General features: G+C 37.8%; 1 protein-coding gene across 4 annotated transcripts in view; it reads right to left on the bottom strand.

Annotated features, from left to right (window-relative positions):
• The window catches only part of SCFD1 (sec1 family domain containing 1), a 93,594-nt gene that overhangs the window by 19,497 nt on the left and 58,642 nt on the right, over window positions 1-15,455 (bottom strand). For all 4 annotated transcript variants that reach the window (XM_036450866.2, XM_036450875.2, XM_036450888.2 and 1 more), the window contains 4 exons: window positions 14,477-14,547; window positions 11,222-11,301; window positions 5,045-5,107; window positions 2,055-2,130 (listed from right to left, as the gene is read on the bottom strand). In XM_036450866.2, coding sequence (XP_036306759.1) covers window positions 2,055-2,130; window positions 5,045-5,107; window positions 11,222-11,301; window positions 14,477-14,547 — 290 coding nt within the window. The remainder of the gene's footprint in view (window positions 1-2,054; window positions 2,131-5,044; window positions 5,108-11,221; window positions 11,302-14,476; window positions 14,548-15,455) is intronic.

Here is a 15,455-nt window from a genome sequence, read left to right as displayed (position 1 = left end):
ATGCTTTATCCAAAAGAAAAAACTATAGTTGTAAATTTATTCTAAGCAATACTAATAGAAAATGATGGAGTACTTTGCAACATAACAGAGAGAAATAATTTTTTAAAAATCTGGATTAAGGGAACATTATAAATTATAAGATTTTACGAAAGTTAACTTTATATGCATTTCTTTATTTACATATAACTCTTTAGTTCCCTGAATTGTACTATTTGATTTGTGCAATGGAGAAAAATTCTGAAGAGATTTTGTAATAATAAAGCCATTTTAATATTTATACCTATGTCTCATAATAAATCTTTATTTAGTATAAAAGATTTTCCCATGGAACAGACGGTCGAATCTCAGAGGAAAGGCAGGGATGGATGGGTGGAAAGAAAGAGATCAACCACAGAACTTGTATGCACATATACATGACCTATGGACACAGACAATAGGGGATGGGGTTAGGGGTGGGCTAGAAGGGGTCATTGTGGGGGAAAAAGGGGACATAAGTAAAACTTTCAACGATATTTGAAAAAAATGAGATTTTTTAAAAAGATACAAATTTTGCTTTTTATTTTATAGCTCAGTAGACAACAAAGACAAGCTTACCAGTGAATAAGCCATTAAATCACTTAAGAAAAATTTCTTTCTAGTAGAACAGTTCAAATGTTCATAAGCCCATAGACAATTCTTTATATTTTTGTCTGGTCTTTACAACCAGACAACGCCAAAAGAATCATTTACCACTTCTGCCCCATACAATATTCACACACTGTCACAGATAAAGGGAAACTTCATGTGTAGAGAATGATAAAGGAAGTATACGATGTATTTATTTTTTTAATATATTTTATTGGCTTTTTACAGAGAGGAGAGAGATAGAAAGTTACAAACACCAATGAAAGAGAAACATCGATCAGCTGCTACCTGCACAGCCCCCACTGGGGATGTGCTTGCAACCAAGGTACATGCCCTTGACCGGAATCGAACCTGGGACCTTTCAGTCTACAGGCCTATGCTCTATCCACTGAGCAAAACCGATTTCAACATAATATGCAAATGGTCATTACGCTGTAAAGCTTAATGACCAACCACATAATGACCTGATCATGGATCGGCAAGAGAGTGGGGCAGCGAGCTACAAGCGGGTGGTGGAGAGCTACAGGAGGGGGAAGAGCAATAAGCTATGAGAGGGGTGGAGTGGGGGGAAAAGAGGGAGGAGCTATAGGAGGGTGGGTCAGCGGGCAGAGAGCCACTGGAGGGCAGCAATGAGTTACTGGCAAGCTACTGGTGAATGGATTCGTGTGCAGGGCTACTGGTAATAGAATAAGAGAAAAACAATACAAATACGAAAACCATTTTAAAATGTCATATGTGTAAAACTGTCATTTGATTTCAAAATGAAGTATGAAATCAAGTGGCAGTTTTATTACCCCAATACATAAATTATACTTAAATTTTTAAAAATATATTTTTATTGATTTCAGAGAGGAAGGGAGAGGGAGAGATAGAAACATGAATGATGAGAGAAAATCATTGATTGGTTGCCTCCTGCATGCCCCACACTGAGGATGGAGCCCGCAACCCAGGCATGTACCCTTGACCAGAATCGAACCCAAGACCCTTCAAGTCCACAGGCTGATGCTCTATCCACTGAGCCAAACCAGTGAGGGCTTAAAATCTTTTACTTATTCTAATTTACACAAGCCTTTAGGCTACTAAATTCATTACTCTACTCTCTTAATATGCTAAAACTTAAATAATATGGATTATGTATCAGTTTGTTATTCTAAATAGGTTTTATTTTTCTCAAGACTCTTATGGCTTTATTATTACAAATATACACAAAAATGTCAGTAAAATCCAAGAGCAAATTAAAAACAAAAAAACAAAAACAATGACAGACCTCAGAAAAATTCTTAAATATATCAACAAAAGAACCCTAGTTTTACTTTATTCCTAATAGTTATAATTTGAATATATCTAGAAGTTGCTTTAGCTGAGCAACCTGTCAACATGTGAACTTATACTGAAAGATTACCAGTATGTTTCCTAACAAGTGTACTTACTTGCTGTTTCAATACCAGGTTCTTCACTCCTTCCATCACAAACTGCGATCCAGTATTCATGACTCGTGACAAGAGACTAGGGGCAAAAGAGGATCACAATAAGCATAAACTATCTCTCCAATAGGTTATAGATAAAATATTTGCTTAATTACATACCACATGCTGATGCCCTCTATACCTACCATATTTGTTTTTACTAAACAGAAGTAACCTGAGAATTCTGGTATTACTGCTGCAATTTTATTTAACAATGAAAAAATAATAAAATACTAACTAGTCAATAATTATTAACAAAATGTAAAAATGAAATGCCCTAAAAAATAAACATTTTGATTGTTGAGCCTTAGCTATAGCTTTTTAAAAAGCTGTTGACAGTATTACAGATGTCCCGGATTTCCTCCTTCCACCAGTCCTCCCCATCCCAGGCCTTCCTTACACTACTGTCTGTGTCCACGCGCTATGCATGTACTATTCTCTGATTAATCTCTTCCCATCCCTCCCACCCACTCTGAGATCTGTCAGTCTGTTCCATGTATCCATGTCTCTGGACCCATTTTGATTGTCAGTTTATTTTCTTCATTAGATTCCACATATAAGTGAGATCATGTGATATTTGTGTTTCTCTGACTGACTTATTTTGCTTAGCATAATACTTTCCAAGTCCATCCATGCTGTCTCAAAGGGTAAGAGACCCTTCTTTTTACAACCGCATAGTGTTCCATGGCGTAAAATGTATCATAGTTTTTTTATCCATTCATCTACTGATGGACACTTGGGCTGTTTCCAGATCTTAGCGATTGTAAATAATGAGCCTTAGCTATAGTTTTTAGGCAAATTATACTTATAGAGAACTGCTTGCTTTCTTGGTTGCCTTAATGCTGAAAGAAAAAAGTTAAAGATAGCAAATTAAGTTGCTTTAGGAATTCAAAACACCAACAGTATGTGTGTGTGTGTGTGTATGCCCATAAGAACGATGAGGTCAAAAGATAACTATTTTCTATTTATCCTAGCAGTTAGATCCAATCCTGCATTGTAAATGGTCTTTCTATATATAAAATCTATCATATAAAATGTGAAGTACACACACCTGGTGAATTTTACCTCGATTCTGAAGAATGTTATCTAAAATTTTAACATAAAAAATACCAACAAATGATTTGCCATACTAGGTTTATACGTGTGTTTCCAACAGCCTCTCTTTTGGGACCAAAGGATGCTTTGTGAGACAGATTGGTAATCCTGTGTTAAGGTATCAGAAGGCTAGAGATATCCTTTAAAGCATCTAAAATTTTATTGTCACAATTTTATTTAAATCCTCAACTACAAGATCCATAAGAAATATAAGAGGTTTTTACTATTCAATAGGATTTTCATGCCTTAAAATATATTTTCTTTGCAGTTTAGGTTCTTACAACGGTATTTCTGGATCACATGTTCTCACACATCTAGAGGAAATAATGAACAACATAAACAGACCCAGAGAAAGAGAACCAGCGATCAGACTCTCAAACCTCAGAGGGAAAGTAAGGGAGGATGGGGGTAAGGGGAAGAGATCAACCGAAGGACTTGTGTGCAAACATATGGGCCTAGCCAGTGGCCATGGACAACGGGGGTTGGGGGGGGGGCATATCTAGGGAGGGGTCTGGGATGGGAATGGGGGAATAAGGACAATTATGTGAGACCATAATCAATTAAAAAAAATTTAAAAATATATATTTTCTTTTTCCCTATCTTGTCCTTATTCCTCTCTGAAATGAAGAGATGGACAAAGATCAGAAACAACAGAAAGCAACCTTTGTTGGAATGGACAATTTTCAGGTGGTTCCCTAGTACCAGGCAACTCTGAGGAAGTATGCTAACTTATACAGCACGACTGTAGGTGAAGTCAGCTGGACTCATTTTGTCAAAACACTTATAAAGCCCTGCATTATGATAAGTAATTTTGTTTTTGTGAATGGTTTCATTAAAAGGTGTAGCTCAAGCCCTGGGAGGTGTGGCTCAGTTGGTTGAGCATCATCTCATGCACTAAAAGGTCGCTGGTTCAATTTCCAGTCAAGGAACATGCCCCAATAGGAGCTGTGCAGGAGACAGGTGATCAATGATTCTCTCTCATCTATGTTTCTCTGTTTCTTTCCCTTCCTCTTTCTATCTAAAATCAATAAAAACCCATTTTTTTTAAAAAGTGGTAGTGCCAGGCGTAGCTCAGTGGCTGAGCATCGACCTATGAACCAGGAGGTCACGGTTAGATTCTAGGTCATGGCACAGGCCCCGGGCTGTGGGCTCAATTCCAATAGGTGGTGTGCAGGACTCAGTTGATCAATGATTCTCCTCACTGATGTTTCTATCTCTTTCTTCCTCTCTCTTTTTTTAAAAAGCTATAGCTAAGGCTCAGCATCAGGCATATTGATATTTTTAAAAAATGGTAGCTCAGGATAGGGCTAGGACAAACCTGTTTTTCTCTGGGCTTCATGCGTTTGCTCTAAACTATAAAATGTAAGTTAAGAACTTGAAACTAGTGTGATATGAAAAAGAGTGGTTAGAATTACTTTGTTCAGCTCCTCTGAAAATCATGCAGACTCTGTACGATACTGTGGAGTCAGAAGTCATGCCCAGCCCTGGGGACTTCCTCCCTTTATTTAGCAGGATGCCCAGGTCTATCCTGAAGCTAGGTCTTAAGTGCCTAGCTTCAAGAATATATTAGTTAACAACATTGATGTATAGATGCCTTTAACCTTCATTTATCTTCTGGAAATGAAAAATGTAATGTTTTAAGAAGGAAGCAAAAGAAGCCAATAGCTCATACCATATAAAATACATGAACTTATATTTTAAAATGAAAATTTAAACTAAGAAGCTAAAGGCATATTGATATTTATTCTCTATCACTAAAAATATTCTGCATTTAAAGTGTCTGTAGTTTTAAGGCCTGAAAGTCTAATTATGGTCTAACGTACCAGACTTACCCAATCAGAATTATTAAAAACACTTACCCCATTGGTTTAGTAGTAGTGTTGCCATAGCTGGTAGGAGCTGAGGCCATCTTGGCAAAAGCCCTAAGAAATAAAATTTATAGGTAAATGTTAGTTATTAGAGCTAACATTCAGTATCATGGATTAAAATATATATTGAGCCCGGCTGCTGTGGCTCAGTGGTTGAGCTTTGACCCATGAGCCAGGTCACAGTTTGATTCCCGGTCAGGGCATATATCTGAGTTGTGGGCTTGTTCCCCTGCGTGAGGCATGCAGGGGGCATGCAGGGGGCAGCCAGTCAGTGATTCTCATCATTGATACTTCTCGCCCTTCCTCTCTGAAATGAAAATATAAAATAAAATATTTTTTAAAAATAAGTATTTACTAGAGGCCCAGTGCACGAAATTCATGCATGGGGGCAGGGATTGAGTTGGGTGTCCCTCAGCCCAGCCTACACCCTCTCCAATCTGGGACCCCTAGAGGGATGTCCAACTGCCCGTTTAGGCCCAACTATTCTCCCCTGCTGGCCATCTTATGGTGGCCATCTTGTGTCCACCTGGGGGCATGATCTTTGAACACATTGGGGCAGCTATTTGTGTTGGGAGTGATGGTCAATCTGCATATTACTCTTTTATTAGATAGGATAGAGGCCTGCTGCACGGGTGGGGGCCAGCTGGTTTGCCCTGAAGGATGTCCCAGTTCAGGGTGGGGGTTCCCTTGGGGAGTGGGGTGGCCTGAGCCAGGGGCCTGTGGTGGTTTGCAGGTGGCAACACCCCCTGGCAACCCAAGCGGAGGCCCTGGTATCTGGAATTTATTTACCTTCTACAATTGAAACTTTGTAGCCTGGAGTGGAGCCAAGCCTCCTGCTCGCTCCGAGGTGGCAGCCATTTCTGTTTGGATTTGTTTACCTTCTATAATGAAAACTTTGTAGCCTTGAGTGGAGGCTTAGGCTGGCTATGGCAGGCAGAAAGCTTGGTTTCTTCTGTTGCCTGGGAAACCCAAGCCTCCCTCCTGCTTTCTGTGGCTGTAGCCATCTTGGTTGGGTTTATTTGCATACTTGCTCTGATTGGCTGGTGGGCATGGCTTGTTGGTGTAGCAGGGTAATGGTTAATTTGCATATTAGTCTTTTATTAAGTAGGATTGACAGAGAAGCACGGGGGAGGTAGAAGAAGGTACAGGTTAGATAAATGGTGATGGAAAGAGACTTGACTTGGTATGGTAATATAATATACAGGTAATATATTATAGAATTGTAAACTTGAAACCTATATAATTTATTAACTAATGAGAGGCCCGGTGCACGAAATTTGTGCACGGGGTGGGGAGAGGATGGTGGTGTTCCTCAGCCCAGCCTGCACCCTCTCCAATCTGGGACCCCTCTCCAATCTGGAATCCCAGTAAGATTGGGCCTAAATGGGCAGTTGGACATCCCTCTTACAATCCAGGACTGTGTGGCTTGTGGGTGTAGTGGAGTTGCTGAGTCCTTTGTCTCTGGTATAGCCTTTGTTTTAAAAAATATATTTTATTGATTTTGTACAGAGAGGAAGGGAGAGAGATAGAGTTAGAAACATCGATGAGAGAGAGTCATCGATCAGCTGCCTCTTGCACACCCCCCACTGGGGATGTGCCCGCAACCAAGGTACATGCCCTTGACTGGAATCGAACCCAGGACCCTTCAGTCCCCAAGCCGACGCTCTATCCATTGAGCCAAACCGGTCTCGGCATAGCCTTTGTTTTAAAGTCTATTTCGTCTGATACAAGTATTACTCTACCGCTTTGTTTTGTTTCGTTTCCATTTTCATGAAATGGAAACCCCTTTTCTTTCAGTCTCTGTGTGTCTTTTAATCTGAAATGAGTCTCTGGTAGACAGTATTATGTAAGGTTCTTGTTTTGTTATCCATTCAGTCATCATATATATGTCTTTTGATTGAGGCATGTAAGGTTCTTGTTTTGTTATCCATTCAGTCATCATATATATGTCTTTTGATTGAGGTATCCAGTGATATATATTTATTGTAATTTTATTATTCATATTTTGACTTTTCCCCTTCTTCTTAAAGAAGACCCTTCATCCTTTCTTATTCTAGTGGTTTGGTGGTGATGAACTCTTTTAGCTTTTTCTTGTCTAGAAGCTCCTTATCAATTTATCTTCAAATTCTAAAGGATAGTTTTGCTGGGTAAAGTAATCTTGTTTATAGGTCCTTCCTTTTCTTAATTTTGATATTTTGTGCCAATCCTTTCTGATAGACACATTTCTGTTGAGAAACCAGACACCAGTCTTGTGGAGGCTCTCTTGTAGGAAAGTGACAGTCATTCTTCTGCTGCTTTTAAGATTCCCTCTCTGCCTTTGTCCTTTGGCATTTTAATTATGATGTGTCTTGGTACAGGCCTCTTTGGGTTCATCTTATTTGAGACTCTGTTTTTCTGAACTTGTATGTCTAGCTCCTTCACCAAGTTAGGGATGTTTTCTGGCATTATTTTTCAAAAAGAATTTTCAATTTCTTGCTCTCTCTCTTCTCCTTCTAGTACTGCCATGACATGAATGTTGGTATATATAAAGTTGTTTCAGACTCACTTTTGGGGATTCCTTTTTCTTTTTGCTGTTCTGATTAGGCATATTTTGCTTTTTATATTCCAAATTGCTGATTGATTTTCTGCTTCATCTATTCTCCTATTGATTCCCTGTAATTTATTCTACATTTCAGTTAGTGTACTCTTCTTCATTTCTGACTGGTTCCTGTCTTTTTATATGCTGTTTAATTTTTCAGTAAGTTCATTAAGCATCCTTATAATCAGTATTTTGAACTCTGTATCTGGTAGTTTGTTTGCCTCCATTTCATTTAGTTCTTTTTCTGGAGATTTCTCCTGTTCTTTCATTTGGGATCTGTTTCTTTGGCTGCTTCCCCATGTTTGTTTCTATGTATTAGGTAGAGCTGCTACATCTTCTATACTTCGTCAAGTGTTTTTTTGTAGTAGGTATCCAGTGGTGTAACCTCCCTAGTAACCTGAGCTGGGCACTTCAGGTACGTCCCTGTGTGGACTATGTGCAGTGTCCTGATACAATTGAGCTTTGATTGCTATGGGCAGGTGACTGGGAGGAAGTGACCCTAAGGCTGATTGGCTGGGAGGACCGGCTGTAACTACAGTGGAGAAGTTTCTGTGCAGGGGCTGACCCCATGGAGCAGGACTCGCTCCAGTAGGCTTTAGTGCCAGATGAGTTTGCCTCTTGAGTGTGTCACTTGTGGAGGTATTTGGGTTTTAATCCAGTGTAGTCTGAAGCTGTCTACTGGTTGCACTGGCTCTGGGGCCCTTCCAAAAGATGCAAGGTCAGCCACTGCCTGTGCCCTGCCCACATCACCTGCCATGAGCTACAGAGCGATCTGTAAAAGGCTACTTGTGCTGGCTTGGTGGTGCCTAGGAGAGGCAAGTTGAAAACCAAGGCTGAGTGATGCTAGTGCCAGATCTGGAGCCACTTAGCAAAAGGAAAAGGGCATGCTGCTAGTTTGAGAGATTTTAGGAAAGTCTAAAGCCTGAGTTAAGAGAGGCTGCATTGAAAATCCATTGGAAACAGCTTGGGTGGCTTGCAAGTTGAGTGGGACAACTTCGGAAAATCACCAGGGAGGGACAGTGTTAGCCAGGCTGATGGAGACTCATATATGGCACCCACCTGCCAATTTTATGGGGAGAGGTCCCAGAAAAGGAATAATGACCTTTGTCAGCACTACCAGACTTAATGTAGCTTCTTTATATTCTTAGTAATAGCACTTATGCTTAGCTAAACTTCAGGCAGTTCTGAATGATGATTTTTTTATTTAGTTATGCATATTTTTTTATAAAGCTGAGATAAGAAAGTATATTCAATCTTATAGCCTTAAAACAGTTATTTTAAGAAATATTTTGAAGGTAATGTTTGTTGTAGAAAAATTGGAAAATAAAGATAAGTACCCAAAAGAAAAAAAAATTCTACCAAAGTTAGTCACTAATAACACTAAGGTGTACATCACTTCAGCTATGTAACTACATACACTGAGTGGCCAGATTTTTATGATCTCTGAACACATAATAATCTGGCCACTGTGTGTATATGTATGTGTGTGTGTGTGTGTGTGTGTGTATTAGAGGCCCGGAGCATGAATTCGTGCATGGGTGGGGTTGGGCCAGCCTGGCCAGGGGGAAGGAAAATGGGCATTTTGCCAGTCTGCCTGTTGGTTGAACTCCTGGTCAAGGGGACAATTTGCACATTAGCCTTTTATTATATAGGATACACACTGAGTGACCAGATTATTATGTGTTCAGAGATCATAATAATCTGACCACTCAGAGTGTGAGTGTGTGTGTGTGTGTGTATAATTTACACACACACACACACACACACACACACACACACACACGTTCATATACACACATGAATGGGTAAATGGATTTTAGGGATACTATAAATGATGTCATAAAAATTTTGGCTCAGATATCACTTCCCAGAGACTTTTCATATCTCCTCAATAAATTTAGTCACCACTCACAACAGGTTAAGATCTTATCACTGCTTTATATCACTTAATATAATTTAATATTTTGTTCATTTGTTTGCTTGATTTATTGTTCCCTTAACACAAACAAACTCAATGTGTAGGAGCCTTCTTTAGCATACTCACTATTGTATTCCTGATGTTTAGAAGAGTCCCTATGCACACAGACAAGGGAAATAATTATTTATTGGAGAGGGCTGCCTGGGAAGATACATAGGCATTTTCCTTTAAATTGTCAGCTGAATCTGAAACAACTGGCAGAGCTGAGGCTCAGATACACATTTCACCAAGATGGCAGAAAGTGTAATCAGCTTGGCCTTCATATCAAGCCCAGGTGTTAGCAGGGGCAGGTGTAGATTTGTAAATCCAGACAAGCAACAGGAATGCTAGGGCCTACTTAAGAATGCAAATAAGCTCCTTTGACCCTAAGTTTTGGTGTTACTTCCTGGTATTGGGGGTATAAAATAAATGCGATGGGAAGGATCACGTTGTCATCCTCCTGCCTCTCCATCAAAGAAAATGGCAGCCCACCCAGCTCCCAGCTTTTAATCTATCTCTGTGTCTTTTCTCTTTGTTTCCATTCTTTCTCAATCCCTGGCCGCCTCCACTTAGAATCGGTTTGTTCATCTCTCTCTGCGCTGGACATGGAAAAGGGAGATCCCCACCATGTTTGGCCTCTGCCGCATCAGGCCCCCACAATTTATCAAACAAATCAAGGAATACTGTGGTAAACTATATACTTTTTCACTTTCAATACAATGAACATTGCCCACTGTCATTAAATAAGTCTTCTACAATGATTTTTTAATGACTCTTGAATTTTATCTTATGGAAATACCATAATTAATTTACTAATCTTATTGCTGGACATTTAGGTAGGTTTTCAAAATTTCATTATTAAATTGCTTCTAAATTTTAGAACTCTAATACTCTTTGGGATAAATCCTCAAGAGTAGAAGTTATAGACCAAGGGCATTTAATTAAAAAAAAAAAATTAAAACCTTAGCCCTAGCTGGTTGGCCTGAAGACTGAAGCGTCCCAGGTTTGATTCCAGTCAAGGGCATGTACCTTGGCTGCAGGCTCCTCCCTGGCCAGGGCTCTGCTCAGGGCATGCAGAAGGCAACCAATCGATATGTTTCAGTATTTCTCTCTGTCTTTCGCTCTCTTCACTCTCTAAAAAAATCAATGGGAAAATATCCTCAGGTAAGGATTAAAATTTTAAAAAAATTAAAACTTAAAAAAAAACAACTTTATACTATCCAGCAGAATTGAGACAATTTATATTTCCAATAGCAGAATATAAATGCATCAGTTATTTTGCTTGCATCCTGGGCGCAATATTTTGTAAATATTTACATTATATTAATTTGCATTTCTCTGAGAACTAGTGATATTAAAACTTTCTTTTAATGTTTTTGAGACATTTGACGCAAAATTTCATTCTTTGACTTTCTCATCTTATCAGTGAAGAGAAATAAACATGTCTGGAAATAAAAACATTGTTATTTTGTATAATATTAATTGTGAATAGGGAGGGATAAGAAAATATTCAAACCACTGAATAAAATATATTAAGGCATTATTCAATTTTCTTAGTAACATTGCCATTTTCTTGAGAATTCAATTTCCATTATGCTCTCTTAAATGATGAAAATTTAAAAGGAAAACTTACTTCCATTGTTTGATATACTGTAAGGGGTTAAGGTTGCATCCTGCATCAGTTAAGGCTTTTTTGTATTGCTCCAAGTCAGCCTAAAATAAGCAAAGAACGATATGACAAAATTTTTACTTTCATGAAAGAAAAGACCATGTTATTTGTTGTCATTTGATTATTCAAAAAAGGTCAGACTAAAGGCATGAGTTTGAATTTGAGGAACCCAAGTGGAGTGGAGTTGCATTTGAAGTGAGTATCCAAGTTGGGCACCTGAGACAAAAATCACATATGAAAATTACCTTTGACATGCTCCCAAATCACCTATAAAGCACACAGTTTTGTCAAAGAAGGCCAACAGACTGTTTTTTCCTCCACTGTTGAAACATATGGCCTTTCCTTAAGATAAGCATTAAATAAAAGATTTGGCTTGACCAAGATCATTTCAAAGGAGACACACAAGAGAAATGACATCTCATATTCATTGCAGAGGTCAAATTCTTTTTCTTTTTTTTTTAAATATTGTAGAGAGCCGCCGGAGAAGGCACTTGGACATTCTTTTAATCTTTATCAGCTGAGCCCGAGGGCACTGGCAGAATCCTGTTATTTATACTGATTTCTTAATCCATGTGCTTGGAATGAAGAACAAATAGGACCTTGACTCACCCAGGTCTTGATATGCTAAATCTTGTACCAAAAAATAAGGAGCTTACCCAGATTTTGATGAATAGGATCTGGGCACACCCGAAACTCCTTTTGATCTTAAACTCCCTTTTGGAAGCCAATAAATATGCTGTGTTGTCTGTGGTGAGTGTGACTGTCTCTCCATCAGAGAGATGGCACCCACCTAGCTCCCAGCTTTATAAATCTATTTCTGCCTCTTGTCTCTTTCTTTCTCTAATTTCTTAATCCCCAGCTCCTCCCCTCAGGAACCTGTCATTTTTCCGTGTGGGACACGGAAAAAGGAGAAACTCCACAAAATATATTTTGTTGATTTTTTACAGAGAGGAAGAAACAAAGATAGAGAGCTAGAAACATCAATGAGAGAGAAACATCTATCAGCTGCCTCCTGCACACCCCCAACTGGGAATGTGCCCGCAACCAAGGTACATGCCCTTGACTGGAATTGAACCCGGGACCTTTCAGTCCGCAGGCCGACACTCCATCCACTGAACCAAACCAGTTTCGTGAGGTCAAATTCTTAACTAAATAGAAGTTGTCTTACAATTTAAAAATCATTGTTTTCTCTTTTTTGCTCTTTTTATTTACTGATGAATAAGTTTAGTTGAAATAGTGTAATTTATAGGAGCTTATTAGCAGTGACTTCATTCTAAAAATTTTATAAGACAGAACCTTTAAGCTCATCTTCAACCAGTAATGTTTACTCCTTTGCATTTTTGAGGCTATTAAATCTGATATCAATAGTCATAATTTACTTCAAACCTCTTAATGGTCACTTAAAGTTAAGAAAAAACATAATCCTTATCTATCTATCTATCTATCTATCTATCTATCTATCTATCTATCTATATAAAAGGCTAATATGCAAAGTGTCCCCTCGGGAGTTTGACAGGGAGATCAGGAATTCAATTGCTCACTATGATGTGTGTTGACCACCAGGGGGTGGTGTGGAACAAGATGGGAATTGTGCATTGGCGGCAAAGGGGTGGCAAGGGAAGGAGGTGGGGAGGCAGGGAAACGGATCAGCTCTGAGTGCCAGCCAGGCCTAGGGAACCTACCTCTGCACGAATTTCATGCACCAGGCAGGCCTCAAGTAAAAAAAATAAATGTGTTCAAATTTAAAAAATCTTGAATTAAGTTTTTAAATTATATGTTCTTAAGGTAATTTTATAAATAGGCTATGAGGATCCCCTAAGATACAGGTATACCTCTATTAATGAGAATTATTTCTAAAAAGGAAATGACACTTTCTTATTGAAATAAAATAAAGATCAACTATGTGTTCCTAGAATAAGGTAAAATTGGCTGAAAACAAATGATGGGTTTAGTTTGCTGGTTTAACTTGCCACAGATTTTTTACCAAAAGCCTTACAATAATCCAGATATTTTTTAAAAAAATCAATACTACCAGCAAAGAAAAAGGGTTTACAAGAGCCATATCATTCTAGATGTCATCTGCGAGCTTCTTATACTTTTTGAAAAGTTGGTAAAATTATACTGAGTTAATATTAGAACAAGTTAAGAGGTTTCTAACTCAACAACAGGACTGATACCAAAATCTTTGCTTTCCTTCAGAGCAAGTTTAATGGCCTATACATTAAAAAAAATTTTTTTCAAAAGCAACTGATGGCTCATTACAGGTAAAAAAACCAAAACAATAAAATTATCCACAATCCATGCTTTCAATGAGAAAAAAAAAAAATCTAGAAAGATCCTTTATAATTTTCCAATTATTCTTAGGAACTTATTCTAACATAAAAGTAGTTAGTTTTTTGCAATACAAAGTATCTCAACTTTATTTTTATATGAATCATGCAAAATGAATCTGAAGTTTACCAAAACCTTATTAAACTACAATCATTACAGGACTTTTTGGAACACTGCATATTTTTCTTTAAGTGACTCATTTTCTATAATAAACATTAGTTTTTAAAAAATCTTTAAAAATTACCAAATTTTTACTTGAGGTGAAAGATAAATTCTTTGGGAAGCAAATAAATATTAGTAGCTACCACTTAAAGAAATGGAGCTTTTGCCCTGGTTGGTGTAGTTCAGTGGGTTGGGTGTTGTCCCATGCACGGAAAGGCTGGCGGTTCGATTCCTGGCCAGAGCACAAGTCTGGGCTGCAGCTCGATCCCTCAAAGGGGGAACATGGGAGGGAGCCAATTTATGTTTTGCTTTCACACTGATGTGTCTTTATCTCCCCCCTTTCCCTTCCTCTCTCTCTAAAAATCAATTAAAAATAATAATCAAAATAAAAAAATACAAAAGAGAAATGGAACTTTTAAGATCATCACATCAAGAGAAATAAACTTGGTTAACTTAGTTTAGAATAGCTATTTTCTACAAATAAAAATGTTGGCTACTTGAATTCAGTTCATATTCCAACAACTTAAAAGGGGTCAGACATTTAATGAGAGGACAGTTTTCTTGGTGGTAATAAACACTGTTATAAAACTCATCAGTATATGGAACCAGACTTAACAAACTATTTTTCTTTTAAAGAAAGGGATGAAGTCATTATTTGCCCATAGTGATTTTTAACTCTATTTTTTAAACAAACACGTTTTCCCAATAAATGAATAGAGACCATACCTCAGAAGGTGCCTGCTGTGCGCTTATATAATAGATAAGAAACAGCCTCATTTTATCTTCTGGAGTTCCTGCTACATAGGGGAAAGCAGAATTTTAAAAACCCTTCATAATTCTCGGTATTTAGTCCACACAAGTATATAAAAAGTCAAGACATATCTAAATGTGAATCTTCATTTAATCAGATAAAATATAGACATGAAATTTTTTTTAAATGCTTTGGGATTAAAGAGATGGGATATGGAAGTATCTCCATTCTTTTTGTTAATACTTTACATTATTTTGAGATTTATAGGATACTACTGCAATGAAAAGGGGATGTTGATAATAATTATGGAAAGACAACCGACATAAAAATGGGACTGTCCTGGGACACAAGTTGTGTGGTCACCCTAGGTATTAGGTTATGAAATCTTGCGGCCTAAAATCATCCAGATCAGCCTAAGGTCATACTTTTAAATTGGGATCATTAAATATACATGTCTCCTCTTTCTGAAGGGCATTACGTTACATTTAATGCATTTATATTAAACACTGATGTACTATGCATAACATATTTGTCTAAAATTTTAAGACAAAACAAGATTTTAAAGAAATGTCTTGCTTGTAGTGGATGCCTTGGGCTACTACTACTCCTATTACCAAAAGCCCAAAACTGTCCAGAGAAGCTAACTTATTCTCCCCTCTGCTACTCGGTTTATTTGGGTCAAAAGTGTTAACAGTCATAGGTAACTCAGTTTCACTACTCAACAAATAATATGCACTCTCACTTCAAACTACATCCTAATACTCAAGAAATCAAATTGTTATACTTTATTACAGAATAAAAACAAGGAGAACTTTTTCAAAATATGACTGATAAACCATTTTTTAAAAATATGGTTAGAATCTAGACACCCATTATTAAAATTATCCTTATCCCTATATATAACAACGATGGTGATAAAGATTTTCTCCAAGGTTCTCATGCTTACAAATATAG

This window comes from Pipistrellus kuhlii, unplaced genomic scaffold (genome assembly GCF_014108245.1).
Source record: "Pipistrellus kuhlii isolate mPipKuh1 unplaced genomic scaffold, mPipKuh1.p scaffold_m20_p_1, whole genome shotgun sequence".
Classification (NCBI taxonomy): Eukaryota; Metazoa; Chordata; class Mammalia; order Chiroptera; family Vespertilionidae; genus Pipistrellus; species Pipistrellus kuhlii.
Note: the sequence above shows the minus strand (reverse complement) of the source record. Positions and strands in the feature narration are given on the sequence as shown.